At 45.2% G+C, this 12,686-nt stretch overlaps 4 protein-coding genes across 6 annotated transcripts; 2 read left to right on the forward strand and 2 right to left on the reverse strand.

Moving 5' to 3' along the window:
- Positions 1-1,514: 1,514 nt before the first annotated feature.
- vamp4 (vesicle-associated membrane protein 4) lies at positions 1,515-5,055 on the reverse strand. 2 transcript variants are annotated; one of them, XM_088395035.1, is made up of 8 exons: positions 4,902-5,055; positions 4,116-4,237; positions 3,886-3,990; positions 3,246-3,292; positions 3,120-3,170; positions 2,757-2,857; positions 2,249-2,380; positions 1,515-2,181 (listed from the first exon to the last, which is right to left on the reverse strand). In XM_088395035.1, the coding sequence occupies exons 2-8, from the start codon at positions 4,116-4,118 to the stop codon at positions 2,156-2,158; spliced, it is 465 nt and encodes a 154-aa protein (XP_088251161.1). In that variant the 5' UTR covers positions 4,119-4,237; positions 4,902-5,055; the 3' UTR covers positions 1,515-2,155. The 2 variants fall into 2 exon arrangements, with proteins under 2 accessions (XP_088251161.1, XP_088251162.1); XM_088395036.1 differs by lacking the exon at positions 4,116-4,237 and having other exon boundaries at positions 4,902-5,049.
- On the forward strand, positions 2,916-7,879 carry rangrf (RAN guanine nucleotide release factor). Of its 2 annotated transcripts, none has more exons than XM_088395033.1 (3): positions 2,916-4,031; positions 5,358-6,016; positions 6,786-7,879. In XM_088395033.1, the coding sequence occupies exon 2, from the start codon at positions 5,391-5,393 to the stop codon at positions 5,961-5,963; it is 573 nt and encodes a 190-aa protein (XP_088251159.1). In that variant the 5' UTR covers positions 2,916-4,031; positions 5,358-5,390; the 3' UTR covers positions 5,964-6,016; positions 6,786-7,879. The 2 variants fall into 2 exon arrangements, with proteins under 2 accessions (XP_088251159.1, XP_088251158.1); XM_088395032.1 differs by lacking the exon at positions 2,916-4,031 and adding an exon at positions 4,839-5,096.
- Positions 7,062-8,912, reverse strand: itpa (inosine triphosphatase (nucleoside triphosphate pyrophosphatase)). The gene is made up of 8 exons (XM_088395031.1): positions 8,759-8,912; positions 8,546-8,603; positions 8,408-8,472; positions 8,185-8,258; positions 8,087-8,118; positions 7,911-8,023; positions 7,757-7,833; positions 7,062-7,517 (listed from the first exon to the last, which is right to left on the reverse strand). Exons 1-8 carry the CDS (start codon positions 8,819-8,821, stop codon positions 7,409-7,411), a joined length of 591 nt encoding a protein of 196 aa, XP_088251157.1. The 5' UTR covers positions 8,822-8,912; the 3' UTR covers positions 7,062-7,408.
- Positions 8,913-9,153: 241 nt separating this feature from the next.
- mettl13 (methyltransferase 13, eEF1A lysine and N-terminal methyltransferase) lies at positions 9,154-12,483 on the forward strand. The gene is made up of 9 exons (XM_088395007.1): positions 9,154-9,428; positions 9,660-9,932; positions 10,000-10,474; positions 10,663-10,862; positions 10,928-11,114; positions 11,202-11,351; positions 11,435-11,647; positions 11,711-11,842; positions 11,969-12,483. The coding sequence occupies exons 1-9, from the start codon at positions 9,276-9,278 to the stop codon at positions 12,238-12,240; spliced, it is 2,055 nt and encodes a 684-aa protein (XP_088251133.1). The 5' UTR covers positions 9,154-9,275; the 3' UTR covers positions 12,241-12,483.
- Positions 12,484-12,686: the final 203 nt, after the last annotated feature.

The following is a 12,686-nucleotide window of genomic DNA, read 5'->3' on the forward strand; positions in this document are numbered from 1 at the left end:
TGCCGCTCGCTGATATTTATACGGTGAGCGGAAGAGGTGAGAAGGAGGGAGCGAGAGGGAGGGAGGGAGGGGAGAAAGGAAGATGGATTTACGGGAGGAGGTTTATGTTTTCACTCTTTCAGCACGGTTTGATTTTTCACCCAGATCCGACCCTAAACAACAATAATCCTCCACTTTATTTCGAATGTGTTTGATTTAATAACCTGAGTGTAATTATTAAGACGTGGCACGCACATTCCCAGAAAGTCGGGGCCTCATTGGATACGGTTACTGGAGTGTCACCTTTCGGGGGGGTTCACAAGTCCTAATAGGGTCCCCTGGGTGTTCTTTCCATTCCTAAGAAATAAGAGTTGAGACAAGTATCAACATCGATCGGCATGTAGACTGCCAACACTTAAAGTGGATCAATAAGTTTGCTCATCAACACCAAATGATGCCCCGTCGGCCGCCAGGTGGCTTTTTTTGCGAGCTCGTTTTCGGCGTCATGCGATAGCTACGGTGATCCCGTTTATTTTCAGATGAGGAGCACGATGAAAGATTCGTTGCCGAGATGAGAAATTCAAATGGGCCTCCACATCTTTCATTTGTTTATCCATGCATATGGATCATCCGGGTAGATTGAAGTGATTCACAATCCAGACAATCCTTAAGAGTGTTTCCCCTCAAAGTCAGAGAGTAACCCTAGAATTGTAAATATGAAGTGAGGGAGTAAAAAAAAATCTTTAGTCCAATTTGTAATGAATGACTAGTTATGAAATATCTCTCAGTTGTGGGAAGGGAATTTAGTGGGTAGTTTAAAAATATGAGGATTAAGTATTTAACCATTCTTGTTTTCACAAATCTTATCCAAAAGGCTTAAAATGTCTTTCATTGGAGATTTGTTGGCTTTATTTCCAGCTACTGAGACGCACGCCCATATTTCGTATATCTTCTCCGTGTGTGTGTGTGTGTGCGTGTGTGTGTGTGTGTGTGTGTAATAGCACTTGGCACTCTCTTCTTGTGTGTTTGATTTCCTTTCATGTGACTCACATAACCGCCACTATGCCCGGAATCTGAAGTCATCCCAAACACAGGACCAAAACAAGCTGTGCTGCCAATGTGGGCGGATTTAAAAAAAAAAAAAAAGAAATGGCCCCAGCTCAAAGTCAGCATGAAAGCATTTCGTGTGCTTCATCAATCAGTCCATTTTTTCTTTTTTGGGACAGGCAGTGCGATTAAGTGGATGTTTTTAACAGTCCCAGACTTTTTTTTTTTTTTTAAATGTCAAATAAAAATGTCACATGCCACAGTGGGACCCCTGGTAGAACCATAATGAGGTCTGAGATATTTTTAACTGCCGCCAGACCAGTAAAATGTAAATGGGAGTTTTTAGAAGACAATTCAGGATGTCCCTCGTGACGATAATTGCTGTCAGGTATTAGCATTTTCTTTATCTCCAGTCTTCTAAAATCTTTCCATCTTTATTTACAAAGTCCTCCTGACGACCGGCTCAAACCAGATCAAACTGGAGAAGGGACCTTTAATAGCACTTTTATTTCAGACGGAGTGAGGCGGTTAAGAGGGAAAGAATGAGGACTGGAATGCTTACAGGATCAATATGTACATCATGGAAAGAAATCAAAGTGCAGTTAAATAAAACGTCTAGACCGTTTCACAGTTTTAAAAATGACATTTCCCCGTCAAAACCAGATAGAAAGAATAACAGACTACATTCGTGGTTTTGGGTTTTAACTGGCGAGAAGGATGCTGCTGACACATTTTGACGTTAGGGGGGGATCCCGAAAACGTAGTGCCTGTTAAAAAATAAATAATTAAAAAGATCGTGGTTGGATTCAGTTCTGTACATACTCTTGCAGCGTTGCCAAAACGCACTTGCAGTCACTGGTTGGACAAAGAACGCTAACTTCCATTGGTGTGAAAGATGTCCTCCATTTTGGTTTCCTCGTGTGGCCTTCTTCTAGATTGGCAGGTTACTGTACTACTCGGCGCCCAACAAACCGCAGTCTACGCTTTCTAAAACTCCAAAGCTCGGGATGAAGGCGGTCGGGCCAATTTTTGTGATGAGGGACGGGGGGGTTGGGAGCTTGTCTTCCGACTCCCGCAACTTGTGTGATGAGATGAGAATGGAAAGGCCCGTCGCCCTCTTCCGCGGATACTAACGATACCGCAGAATCACCGGAACTGAAAAGGACAAGAGAACACGAGATGATTCGTATCTCCATCGATTCCGTTTCGGTGAGCGACTCACCGATGATAATCAGCAGGAGCCCCACCACGACCAGAGCGATGATCATCTTCATCTTCATGTTCCGCCACATCATCCTCCTGTGCAGCTGTTTGGCTCGGCTGCTGAAGGCCGACGCGTTGTCCGATAGGCTCTCTGGAAAAATGAAGAAAACAGGACACGTGAGCGCCGAGACACTGTTTGGAGCTCGAAGTAAGGTGACTCAGACTGCTGTTACGCAATCTTCCAGAACACGGGAAAAGTTGCCAATTTCTTCACAATGGAAGAAAAACACATTTGCAGCCTACTACTTCACACTGTCATGTCCTCCTCCAGCTTGCCCGCTGCTGAGGAGGACAAAATGTGTTGCACATGTGTTGCTGCTTGCCCAGATGCAACAATCGTTTATTCATTCATGGCAATGATTCGGAAAACCCATTTGAATCGGAAAAATCGTTTGAGCCCACCGAACTGAATCGAATTGACTATTTTCGCTAATCGTTGCACGCAGGTATCACAGGCGAGGCCTCACCCGACTTGTCCTGCAGGTCGTCGAGACGCTCTCCCCTCTCGATCACCTTGGAGATGTTCTCCTGCATCACGTCGATCACCTCGTCCACCTGCGACTGCACGCTGAGCGCCGACAAGACGAGTCATTGGTAAATAATTTGAATATCATTTCAAATTCATCTCACAAAGTAGCTTCCGCTAACGACCCAGGCTAAATTAGCTCCTCCCCTTTTCTGGGACTCTTTCAATCACTTTTCCATTCTCACACAAGATTGCGCTAACTACCTGCAAGCCTCCGCTAAACACAACAAGTCGATTACGTAATACGCAGGCACAGGCACGACACGCCGATTTGCTTCGTGGGAAAGAATGCGCTTGGACTCACTTTTTGAGTTTGTCGTTCTGGCCTCCCAATCGGGGTCCCGTCGGGCCGCGCCTGGGAGACAGCCAGAAGGGAATAATTTTAAAATGCCTACTCATGTCCGGCCAGTATATGTGAACACAAACTGACAGAAAAAAGTCTTCCTCTTCATCAGAGTCTTCCTCGAGTAGGTTCCTCTGTGAAGACAAAACAGTCAGATTAGAATTTTTTTTTTTTTGATGAGGTGCAACTACGTGGTCGGATTTACGATGATGATCTGCTAGCTGTCTCCACCTGAGCCAACATCAAAAGCACAGAGTCCGCGCCAACAAGGGAGCGGATCCAAAGTGTGAGCCTGGATCAGGTGGAGCAGACTCGAGTCTAAAAGAAGCAACGACACCAAACACTCGACGCTATTCGTGGAGATTCAACGTGGACGGCTGCATTAAATTCCTCACGGGAGGAGAATGAACCTCGCTTTCCCATTGGACGGCGGGAGGTTGCTGTTGCCACGAGAGACGGCACCTCTCTTTTATCATCTAAATATGGCGCGTGCATTTAGATGTTCCGTGAGATTATGTGGAGTCTAGACTACATTTCCTACAGGTGCTCTGGAATCACAGACTCGAGGATGACGACCATTATGTAACCCGTGGTGAAGTATCCACAACAAACCAAAACAAGAGGTCAGATGGGGTGCTGGGTGTTGTGAGGGAACAACCTGCAGGCTGAACATTGAAAATTGGATGACTCATGAGTATAATTCAATGTGTTCTACATGCATACTCACCCTCTCGCTGCGGATGGATCCTGTGACCTCATCGTCGTTGAGATGTCTCTTGAACTTGGGGGGCATGTTGTCGTCAGGCTGCTGATCCTCCCGATCGGGCTCCCTCTGCACCATTAGGAGGAAAAAGTCAACAGACACTTCATTAGGTACAGCCGAGAAATTGATTGACAGGTTTAATACGATTGTCACAAAATATTCTTGCTGTTTCCGGTCAAGCATTAAAGTTATACCATCGAGTCCGGTTCAGTTTTGAAACGGTTGCGCTCTCCGCGTCCGATTCTGGCACTGCCGCTGGAAACCTTTCAGGCCTTTCAATGGGGTGACGTTTCCAGTAAACACTTATGAGAAGTTGCTACAGTGAAGAAAGGGGAATAGAAATAGAAGGTTAGGAATGGAGAAAGGAAAAATAGTTAGGAGAGAGCAAGTGAGGTTTTTCTGGGTTGAGGTTATCCAAACACCCAGCTCAAGACCCAAAATAGAAATGGGTGACCCAGGTGGGACTCTATGTAGGGTTAGGGTTGGGGCCTACACCTTCAGTTTGGAGAACCCTTAAATGAGGTTTTAATGTGAGGATGCTTGAAGATGAAGGAGGATGGGAGGGAAGAGTATGTTTACGTGGATGTAAGGATGCAAAGGTGTATTATTGAGGGGGGGGGGGGGTCAGGATGTAAGTAAAAAAAAAAAAAAGCAGATTTGAGAAGAGGAAAGCAGGTTTAATCAAAGGAAGGATGGAAGGATTCATGAAAAAAGTCGATTTCTTTTCCTTCCTGTCACACATCTTTGTAAAATCTATCAAATAAATCCCAAATTTGATCCTTTTTATGTCCCCAATACTTTCCTTGTACTTTAGTAACAAAGCAAATGCTTTCAAGCGCCATGTGAAAGACAACCTTGCATATTAAAGGAGCTGTGTCACTGCTCGGTGCCATGTCGTAGCCTCCATGCGAAGCTACGGATGCTAACGCCACCGCCGCGGCCAATAGAAGAAGCAAAACCGACGTAGGAGGAGGACTCACGCTTTAGGGTGGCAGATTTCTAAGAGGTTTCATCAAATGATGTCCAAGAAATGGACCATTGTGGATGTTAGCCGATCTTCCGTTGCTATCGCCGCTTCTGCTTTGTGATAGCTTGACACTGATCAGCTGACCGGGAAGTTACTGTTTAAGCCGCACCCACTCTCCACAAAATATACAATACAGGACTGTAATACAGTAAGTTTGACTGATATTTATAAAGAAACGAGAAAACGTGTCTGTTTTATAGGAATAAAACAATGCTTTACATTTAGTAATCTTAAAGAAAGCCAGGTTGCAATGTCTTGTCTACACCTCGCCTGTAGATGGCAGCACTCGGTTTATTAAGCCCCCTAAAAACGAAGAAAAAATATAACACCCGGAAGTACGTTTTTTAAAAATGGCGTCAATGGACTTTCGCCACGTTTTGTGACTAAAGTTAAGTGTTTTTATTTACAGATAAGGCCAAGTCTGTTTTCGTCAGCTGTTGACATGCAGCGCGTCAACGAGCCTCATCCGCTATTCGGAGGCGCTCTGTCGGCCGTCCTTCCACATAGTGCCGCGGACGTGAGCAAGATGCGGGAGATCCCGGACAACCAGGAGGCGTTCGTCCACACCCGAACCGACCAAAGTCTCATCGTGGAGCTGGTTGAGTACCAAGACCACGTCGCGGACCATGACGCGGCCCGGCACCACTTTGAGGACATCGCGGGTAACAACGCAGCCTCGCAACCCGACGCGCAGCAGGTGACGGATGTGGTCGCCTTGCCCAAATCGTCACTCTCCCTGTCGGCGTGCAGCTCCGCTTGGGTGCTGACGGGAATCCAAAGCGTGTCAAAGTATAATGAGACTGCGAGGAACCGGGTGAAGCTTCACCTCGGCGTGCTCCGGCTGCCGCAGTTCGGCACCGACGTGCTGGTGACATTCAACGACCCGCAGATCATCTGCCCCGAGAGTAGCAGCATTCCCGCGGCTGTGGGACCCGGCGTAGAGCCGTGGACTGCGGAGAACTTCCAGGAACTACTCCAATCCCTGACGCTGCATAACCCAGGACTCTTTGGCTAAACAGTTTGGGTCTGGAAACTTATGGACCGCCAGAGTATTTCAAGCAAAGCAAGGTAATGTTTTAAAACATTATACAACAAATCAGGAAGAACGCATCACATGATCAAAAAATAAATGTGTTTCTATATATGCAAAATGAAAATAAATGTGATAAAGTCAAACGCCAGATTTTTCCATGGTGCAGGTTGACTTCCATGTGATTATAGTAAAAGTCAGGTCCGGTCCGATAAACTGCACAGTCACCAAGTAAGAATGTTCCCATCGCTTTGGAAGGAACAAAACAAAAGGTTTATTTCCCTCCCCTTCTGTTCAAAACATTTATGGAAGGTTATTAATATACCGCTTTTGGAACAAAAACAGAGCGTCAGACATTTGGTATGCAGCACAAAGCTCTTTTTATACTCCTGTGGCTTCTTGTTATTTTTTTAAAGGAGCGTCTCGAGACTTTCATGTGTGTCAGGTGCATTTGTCCGCCCCTCTGGAAGCCTCATCAAAACCTTATCCTCTTGCGCAATCATGATCGACTGAGACTTGATTAAGTCACACAGCCTTTTCCCTGTTTTTCATCTTAGGCTCAAAAAAGCAAATCTCCCTCGAGACTCACACTGTGAATGTTATTAGCACAAGATTTAAATTTGGAAAAATAATGCATATCTAAAAAAATTGGTTAGCATCAAATTGTTTTTATCATTGTGAAAGCACATGACTTTGTGTTTGAGCCCCACGTGCACCACTGGTGCTGCACGTGGACCGTTCCAGTCTCATTTGAACTTCCTGTGACTCAATGGGTCATTCAATATCCAAATTCCCATGTTATTGCAGTTCAGTTCGGGCTGCAGACCCCAGCCGGCACCATCCAGCCTGAACAATCATCATCGTCCCTGGGCCGTAATCTGCTGCTCTCATCAGGCCTCTGGAGCTTCGCTTGTGTGATTTATGCTCCTTTAAGATTGCATCTTTTGTGCTTGGAACTTACATTGCAACCGGAAAGTATTCACGGTGTTGTACTTTTGCCACAATTTGAAAAAAAACACTGAATACTGCAAAGTATTCAAAGACTTCATTTTTTTCCCCCCACACTGTTACAATCTTCCCCCCCCCCCATTCACAATCCTATACATAATGTTAAAATGATGTGTGCATAATTTAGAGGGAAGATACTGTTGCAACATCAAATGTGGGAAAACAAAAGCACTTTGAATAGTTACCGGATTCACTCTAACCTTTGCCAGGTTACGTCTTGATGAGCCACTGAGGAACAATGAAACCGCTCTTATTCACTCGTTGAAATATTCGCATAGTTTCTGCATGATTTAACCCCCCCCTCCTCCTCAAAATGAGACGTGTACAATAAAAAAAAAAAAAAAGAAGAAAACATTTATTAGGAGCAAATGACTAGAAGCACACCGTTGTAGAATCAACTCAACTGCAACAACACGGGCCACTCAATCATCTGTCTTCTTGGCGTGAGGCGAAAAGTGCTCCGACAAAGCCGCTAGTGCTCGGTATCGGTGAGAAATGGAGTTCTTGACTGTTTTAGGCAACTCCGCGTAGCTGGAAACAAGGAAAGGATGATATTGTGGAAAATTGACTTTTTAACGCCTTCTATACAAACAGTTGGCTCTCCTGCCCATTAATTGTGATTTATTTTTTAATTTTGTAAAAAAAAAAAAATATATATCATTTAGCATTTTTTTCTCTCCAAATTAGCACTGCTATCATTACACGAATAGAACTAACCACAGTTGGTCTCTGGCGCCCCCATGTGGTAGGAACATAGCATAAGCCCTTACGTTTTGTCATAGCCTTCTGGCTGGAAACATGGGTCCCATCCAAAGTCTCTAGGTCCCCTCGGTTCCACAATGTGGCCCTAGAAAAAATACAAATGACATCACATAAGACAAGTATTAAAAGGTTGCGGGGATGACAAAGAGAAATGAGCTAGACCTGTGTTATTCCTCTGAACAGTTGCACCGGCTCATCTTTTCCGGACGTAAACGCAAACGTGCAGAGGGCCCATGCGGATTTATCCTCAAAGCCGGCGAGAAGTTTGTACAAGCCTTTGAAATGAACACACGATGAGAGGTTTGCTATCAAATAGTATTAACATGACTATTGCTTACCTTCTGGCTTGAGTTTATCCAGGAACCACTTTCTGGAAAACAAAAGTTCAAATTGCATCATGATTTAAATGTTAAAATATAATGTATATAAGACTAACATGTAAGGGCCTGGCAAGCCTTCCAATGCGTTGAAACACAGACAGGTGTCCTCTACGATAACCGGACCCTCAATCTGAACAAAAACAACACAATAGGTGTTTCAGAACAACAATGCAGGCAAAATTGATTAAAATGCATTAATATTTGCATCCAAATTTGGGTTACGTGAATAATTAATATGCTCCTTTACACATGATCAATCATAGTAGTGAGTCATTGTACCTGTTTTGCAGCCTCCTTGCACTTCTGTATGGAAATTTCATCTGGCTCTCCTTGGTATTCAGGTACTACATGGAGAGTGATGAACATGAGAAATAAATCATATTCTTTCAGATTTAGCATGAAAAAAATCGTACTTACAGTCAATTTTCTTCGAGATAAGTTTGTATGGAAACGTGTCGCCAAGAATTTGAACTACCTGTGAATGAAATAATCGGAAATCAATTAGTATGGTTTAGCTGCACCACCACAAACATCCAGCAGGTGTCTCTGGTATGCAAGGAGCTCCGAATCGAATCAAATTATGCATTTATGGGCGCCTACATGTCGTTATTTAGATCAATCTAAACTTACTTCTTCAAGTTTCTTCGCGTTGCCAGTGACAAACACCACGCTACGTCCAGCCGGCACTGCCATGTTGCTGCCTCAGCTGCTTCTTCTTCTTCGGCTTCGTTTTCTTCTTCTATGGTTTGTTGACCGGGTGGACAGTTTGAAACTGAATATGGAACAGAATACGTGTTGTGTTTTAACAATCATAATCATCTTAAAAATACGTATTATAATTAGAACCACAAATCGTGTTTTCTTGTTTATTATTATAGACTACAAAATAATATTAAACCAGAAATAATTTGGTCCGGTTTTAGTTTCACACGGAGTACCGACGGCAAGCACTGCGCAACAACCAATAGAAAGCAGCTAGTCAAAATTTGACCAATCGGTGAGAGCTATTGAAATAGACTATCCAATCAGATAGCCGTCCGCCCTTTAATGCAGTCCGAGCTAAACATTGCCATGAGGACGGCACAGGAATCGGATTACCAGATTTTTTTTGGCACAATATTAAAAAAATAAAGGTAAAATATAAAAAATGAGTTTATTACCTCGAACTGCCGAGGAATTCAGCTCTGCTGAGTACTGGGAAAGATTTTTTAAGAAACGTGGAGAGAAGTCATTCGAGTGGTATGGAGACTACAACAAACTATGTGGCGTGTTGCACAAGTACATCAAAATGCAGGACAAGGTAAACAAATCCTCAGTATACACTTCTGTCTAGGTCTTCATTTGATTTTAACAAACTTGATCAACAACAAGCCATTTAAATGACAGCTAGCACGAAAACTGTCCTTGTAAGCTATGCCTATAATGTTGATTTTCAAACTTGATTATAATTCACACTGTGAGAAAACAGTTTGTAAACGTTTGTTCTTGAATGGTACAGTCTTAACAATAGTTGTCACATTTTCTATTTGAGGTACTGGTGGTGGGCTGTGGAAACTCTGAATTGAGCGAGCAGCTTCACGATGTGGGCTACAAGTACCTGACCAACATTGACATCAGCGAGACCGTGGTGTCCCACATGAACCAACGCAATGCCGAGCGGAGGCCTGACTTGAAATTCCAGCAGGTGGACGCTACCCAGATGCCATACCAGGATGCGTGCTACCAGGCAGCTCTGGACAAAGGCACCCTGGATGCAATGGCTTCAGAGGAAGGAGGGCAGCTGGCGAGGAATATGCTCACTGAGGTACGACTGGAATTACCCCGAAGTAACAATCAGGCGTAGCATTAGGATACGTTGTGTGTCTTTGCAGGTGGGTCGTGTGCTCAGTGTCGGCGGAAGGTACGTGTGTATCACACTGGCCCAGGAAAGTGTGATCCGCCTGGCCGTGGAGCATTTTGTCCAACTGGGCTGGGCAGTGAGGCTTCACTGCCTTCAAGAAGAAACCAGCGCCGAAGAGGACGGCGACTCCTTCGTTCTGCCCGTTTTCATCCTGATCTGCACCAAATTCCGCCAGCCCATGCCCACGCCCATTCTGGAGTTTTGCCTCGGCGAAGACGGCACCCCGAATCGTCTGGCGCTGGCGGGTGACTTGCTGGCGACCGTGCGAGAACGCCAGGCGTATTCTGTCCTGAGGAAAAGGCTACGCACCCGCACGGATGTCGACGCCGGCGCGTCGCTCACGCTTTGCCACGCAAAGACCGGCTTGCCCAGATACACTCTCACCGTGCAGGACTCTCCCCCGACCGCTAAGGTGCCAAGGTTCAACCAGTTTGCCATTTTCATTGGTGAGCTTTTTGTTTGTGTGTGTTGTAAGTCACCGGACACAACATTAGGTACACCAACACAATCTCATACACTGATGGCAAAATGGCATAAGGCAGATTTAAACATCAGCCTCTTAAACACAAACCGTGATGAAAATATCTTGTTTGTACTGTATGCCGTCTTTCTTGAACCTCCTTGTTTCTTGCAGTACCCCAAGGTAGCGAGACGGCATGGCTCTACAGCTCCAGCGAAGGCCGGCGGCAACTGGCAGCCAGCGCCAACTTCCGCCGCCTGGTTATCGTCGCCATGCATAGGAATCAAGAGTATGCCGACATGCAGGCGGTCCAATCGGAACTCTCCCCCATGGTGATGGACCTGGCCCCGCCGGGAATGCCGGATAATCAGCAGGTGGATACTCAGAATTGGAAAACTAGTTTGGATTTGTTAACCTGATGTTTTTTGTTTGAACTCAGGTCCCGTTTCTGTCGGTGGGCGGCGACCTGGGTTGGCGGGAGGAGGTGAGCAGGGGTGTGAGCGAGCACAGCGGCGAATACTGCGTGGAGAACGTCAGGGGGGAGGATGGCGAGCTGTACCGCAGATTGGTGTTCCTGTCCAACGCGGCTCTGGTGCAGTCCGAAAGTCGTCTCGTCTCTAATAGCAGTCAGTTGATTAATTTGGCTTGTTAACTTTGAGTTTCAAAAGCTCACAAGTTTCAAATTCAAAATGAATAAGTTTCTGTTCCTGCAGCATCGAGTCATAAGAAGAAGAACAAAAAGAAAACTAAGCAGCCATCAACGACTTCTCTGTCAGTGCACAGCGGCTTCCTCTGCTGTGCCCACCACGAAGTCATGGTGGCTGGTCTTGCCATGCTGGGCATAGGCAAGGAAAAAAACAAAGGTGAGGTAGCATATGCAATTTCACTTTGCTCAATTTCCTTTCCAACTTGACTTCTCTAATTGTCTTAACCTTTTCTCTTGAAGATGTCCCCGTGTCAGTGCTAGTGGTTGGACTCGGAGGAGGAGGCTTGCCGCAGTTTTTGCGAGACTTTGTGCCCGGTGTGTCAGTGGAGGTGGTGGAACTGGACCCTGTGGTGCTGGAGGTGGCCAAAGACTGGTTCCACTTTCGACCGGACGATCAACTGACCGTCACGCTCGGGGACGGCCTTGAACGTATCCGTGCCTTGGAGGAAGAAGGTGGGGGACGCAGCTGATGCAGTAGTCCCACAACAAAATTGCTCATACTCATTTTGTCTCCAGGTGGTACTTTGTTTGACGCCATCATGTTCGATGTGGACAATAAGGACAGCTCGGTGGGTATGAGCTGTCCACCTGCTGCCTTTGTGGAAAATTCCATCCTGCACAAAGTCAGCAGCCTACTGACCCCTAAAGGTATTATGTAATAGTGACCTTTAAATTGTTGTTGGTAACCAGTAACTTCTGTTGTGATAAATAAGAACTAGCTTAATTATTTCATAGTAAATAAAAATTTCACGAATATTTTCTTTGGCTTTTTAGGAATTTTCATACTCAATCTAGTGTGCCGCGACTCTGCCTTGAGGAAAGACGTGCTGGAGCGCGTAAGCGGCTTGTTTCCCGCGATCCTCTCACGAAAGATCGACGGGGAGGTGAACGAGGTGCTCCTCTGTCGCAGAGAAGGCAAAAGCGAAAGCGTCCTGCCCTCGCTAACCCAAGCGGGTCACGATCTGCAGAGAGCCCTGCGCCCCGGTGTGACCCACAACCCGAAAATAGACATTGCCGAGTTGTTGAAAGATATGAAAGTGGCGTGAGGGTGAATGGGACAAAATGTTAAAAGCAAATGTTTAATTTTTGGTCATTGCGAGCGGTGAGGACTGAAATGGTATGTAAAAAAATGTTACATTTTATTTTATTGTTAAAAAAATAATGGGAAAAATAATCCATTTTGGAATAAGGCTAATGTGGGTAAAGAGAAGTGCTGTGTCTGTGAATACTTTTGAGTTTTTTTTGTGCTTGCACTATCGCAAAGTAAAGCAACAGTGCATTTTATATCATCTGAATGTGTTTTATTTTATTTACAGTCTGCATTATTTCACCCTTAATTTTAGCAACCAGGGATTCCATTTCACTCCCCTCAGGGTGCACTCTTGTGCCCCGCTCACACCTCACTGCCTTGGAATGAGGAAGCGTTATATGCAGTAGAAGTGAAATTGACTCCCCACAAATTCTTTTTTTTCTAATTTTCCTGTATTGACGA

Source organism: Syngnathus floridae, chromosome 13, assembly GCF_059516105.1.
Source record: "Syngnathus floridae isolate MCC-2025c chromosome 13, RoL_Sflo_1.0, whole genome shotgun sequence".
Lineage (NCBI taxonomy): Eukaryota > Metazoa > Chordata > Actinopteri > Syngnathiformes > Syngnathidae > Syngnathus > Syngnathus floridae.

Bases quoted from the DNA above. Each gene is read 5' to 3' on its own strand.
- vamp4 (XM_088395035.1), bottom strand. The intron at 3,171-3,245 runs GTCAGTTTGTGT...GCTGTCTCCCAG, and splicing joins GAAGAGGAAGACTTTTTTCT to GCGCGGCCCGACGGGACCCC. The intron at 2,858-3,119 runs GTGAGTCCAAGC...GTCGGCGCTCAG, and splicing joins CAGAACGACAAACTCAAAAA to CGTGCAGTCGCAGGTGGACG.
- rangrf (XM_088395033.1), top strand. From the start codon at position 5,391: ATGCAGCGCGTCAACGAGCCTCATCCGCTATTCGGAGGCGCTCTGTCG.
- itpa (XM_088395031.1), bottom strand. From the start codon at position 8,821: ATGGCAGTGCCGGCTGGACGTAGCGTGGTGTTTGTCACTGGCAACGCG. The intron at 8,604-8,758 runs GTAAGTTTAGAT...TTTCATTCACAG, and splicing joins ACGCGAAGAAACTTGAAGAA to GTAGTTCAAATTCTTGGCGA. The intron at 8,473-8,545 runs GTAAGTACGATT...CTCTCCATGTAG, and splicing joins TATCTCGAAGAAAATTGACT to TACCTGAATACCAAGGAGAG.
- mettl13 (XM_088395007.1), top strand. From the start codon at position 9,276: ATGAGTTTATTACCTCGAACTGCCGAGGAATTCAGCTCTGCTGAGTAC. The intron at 10,475-10,662 runs GTGAGCTTTTTG...TGTTTCTTGCAG, and splicing joins CCAGTTTGCCATTTTCATTG to TACCCCAAGGTAGCGAGACG. The intron at 11,352-11,434 runs GTGAGGTAGCAT...TTTCTCTTGAAG, and splicing joins AGGCAAGGAAAAAAACAAAG to ATGTCCCCGTGTCAGTGCTA.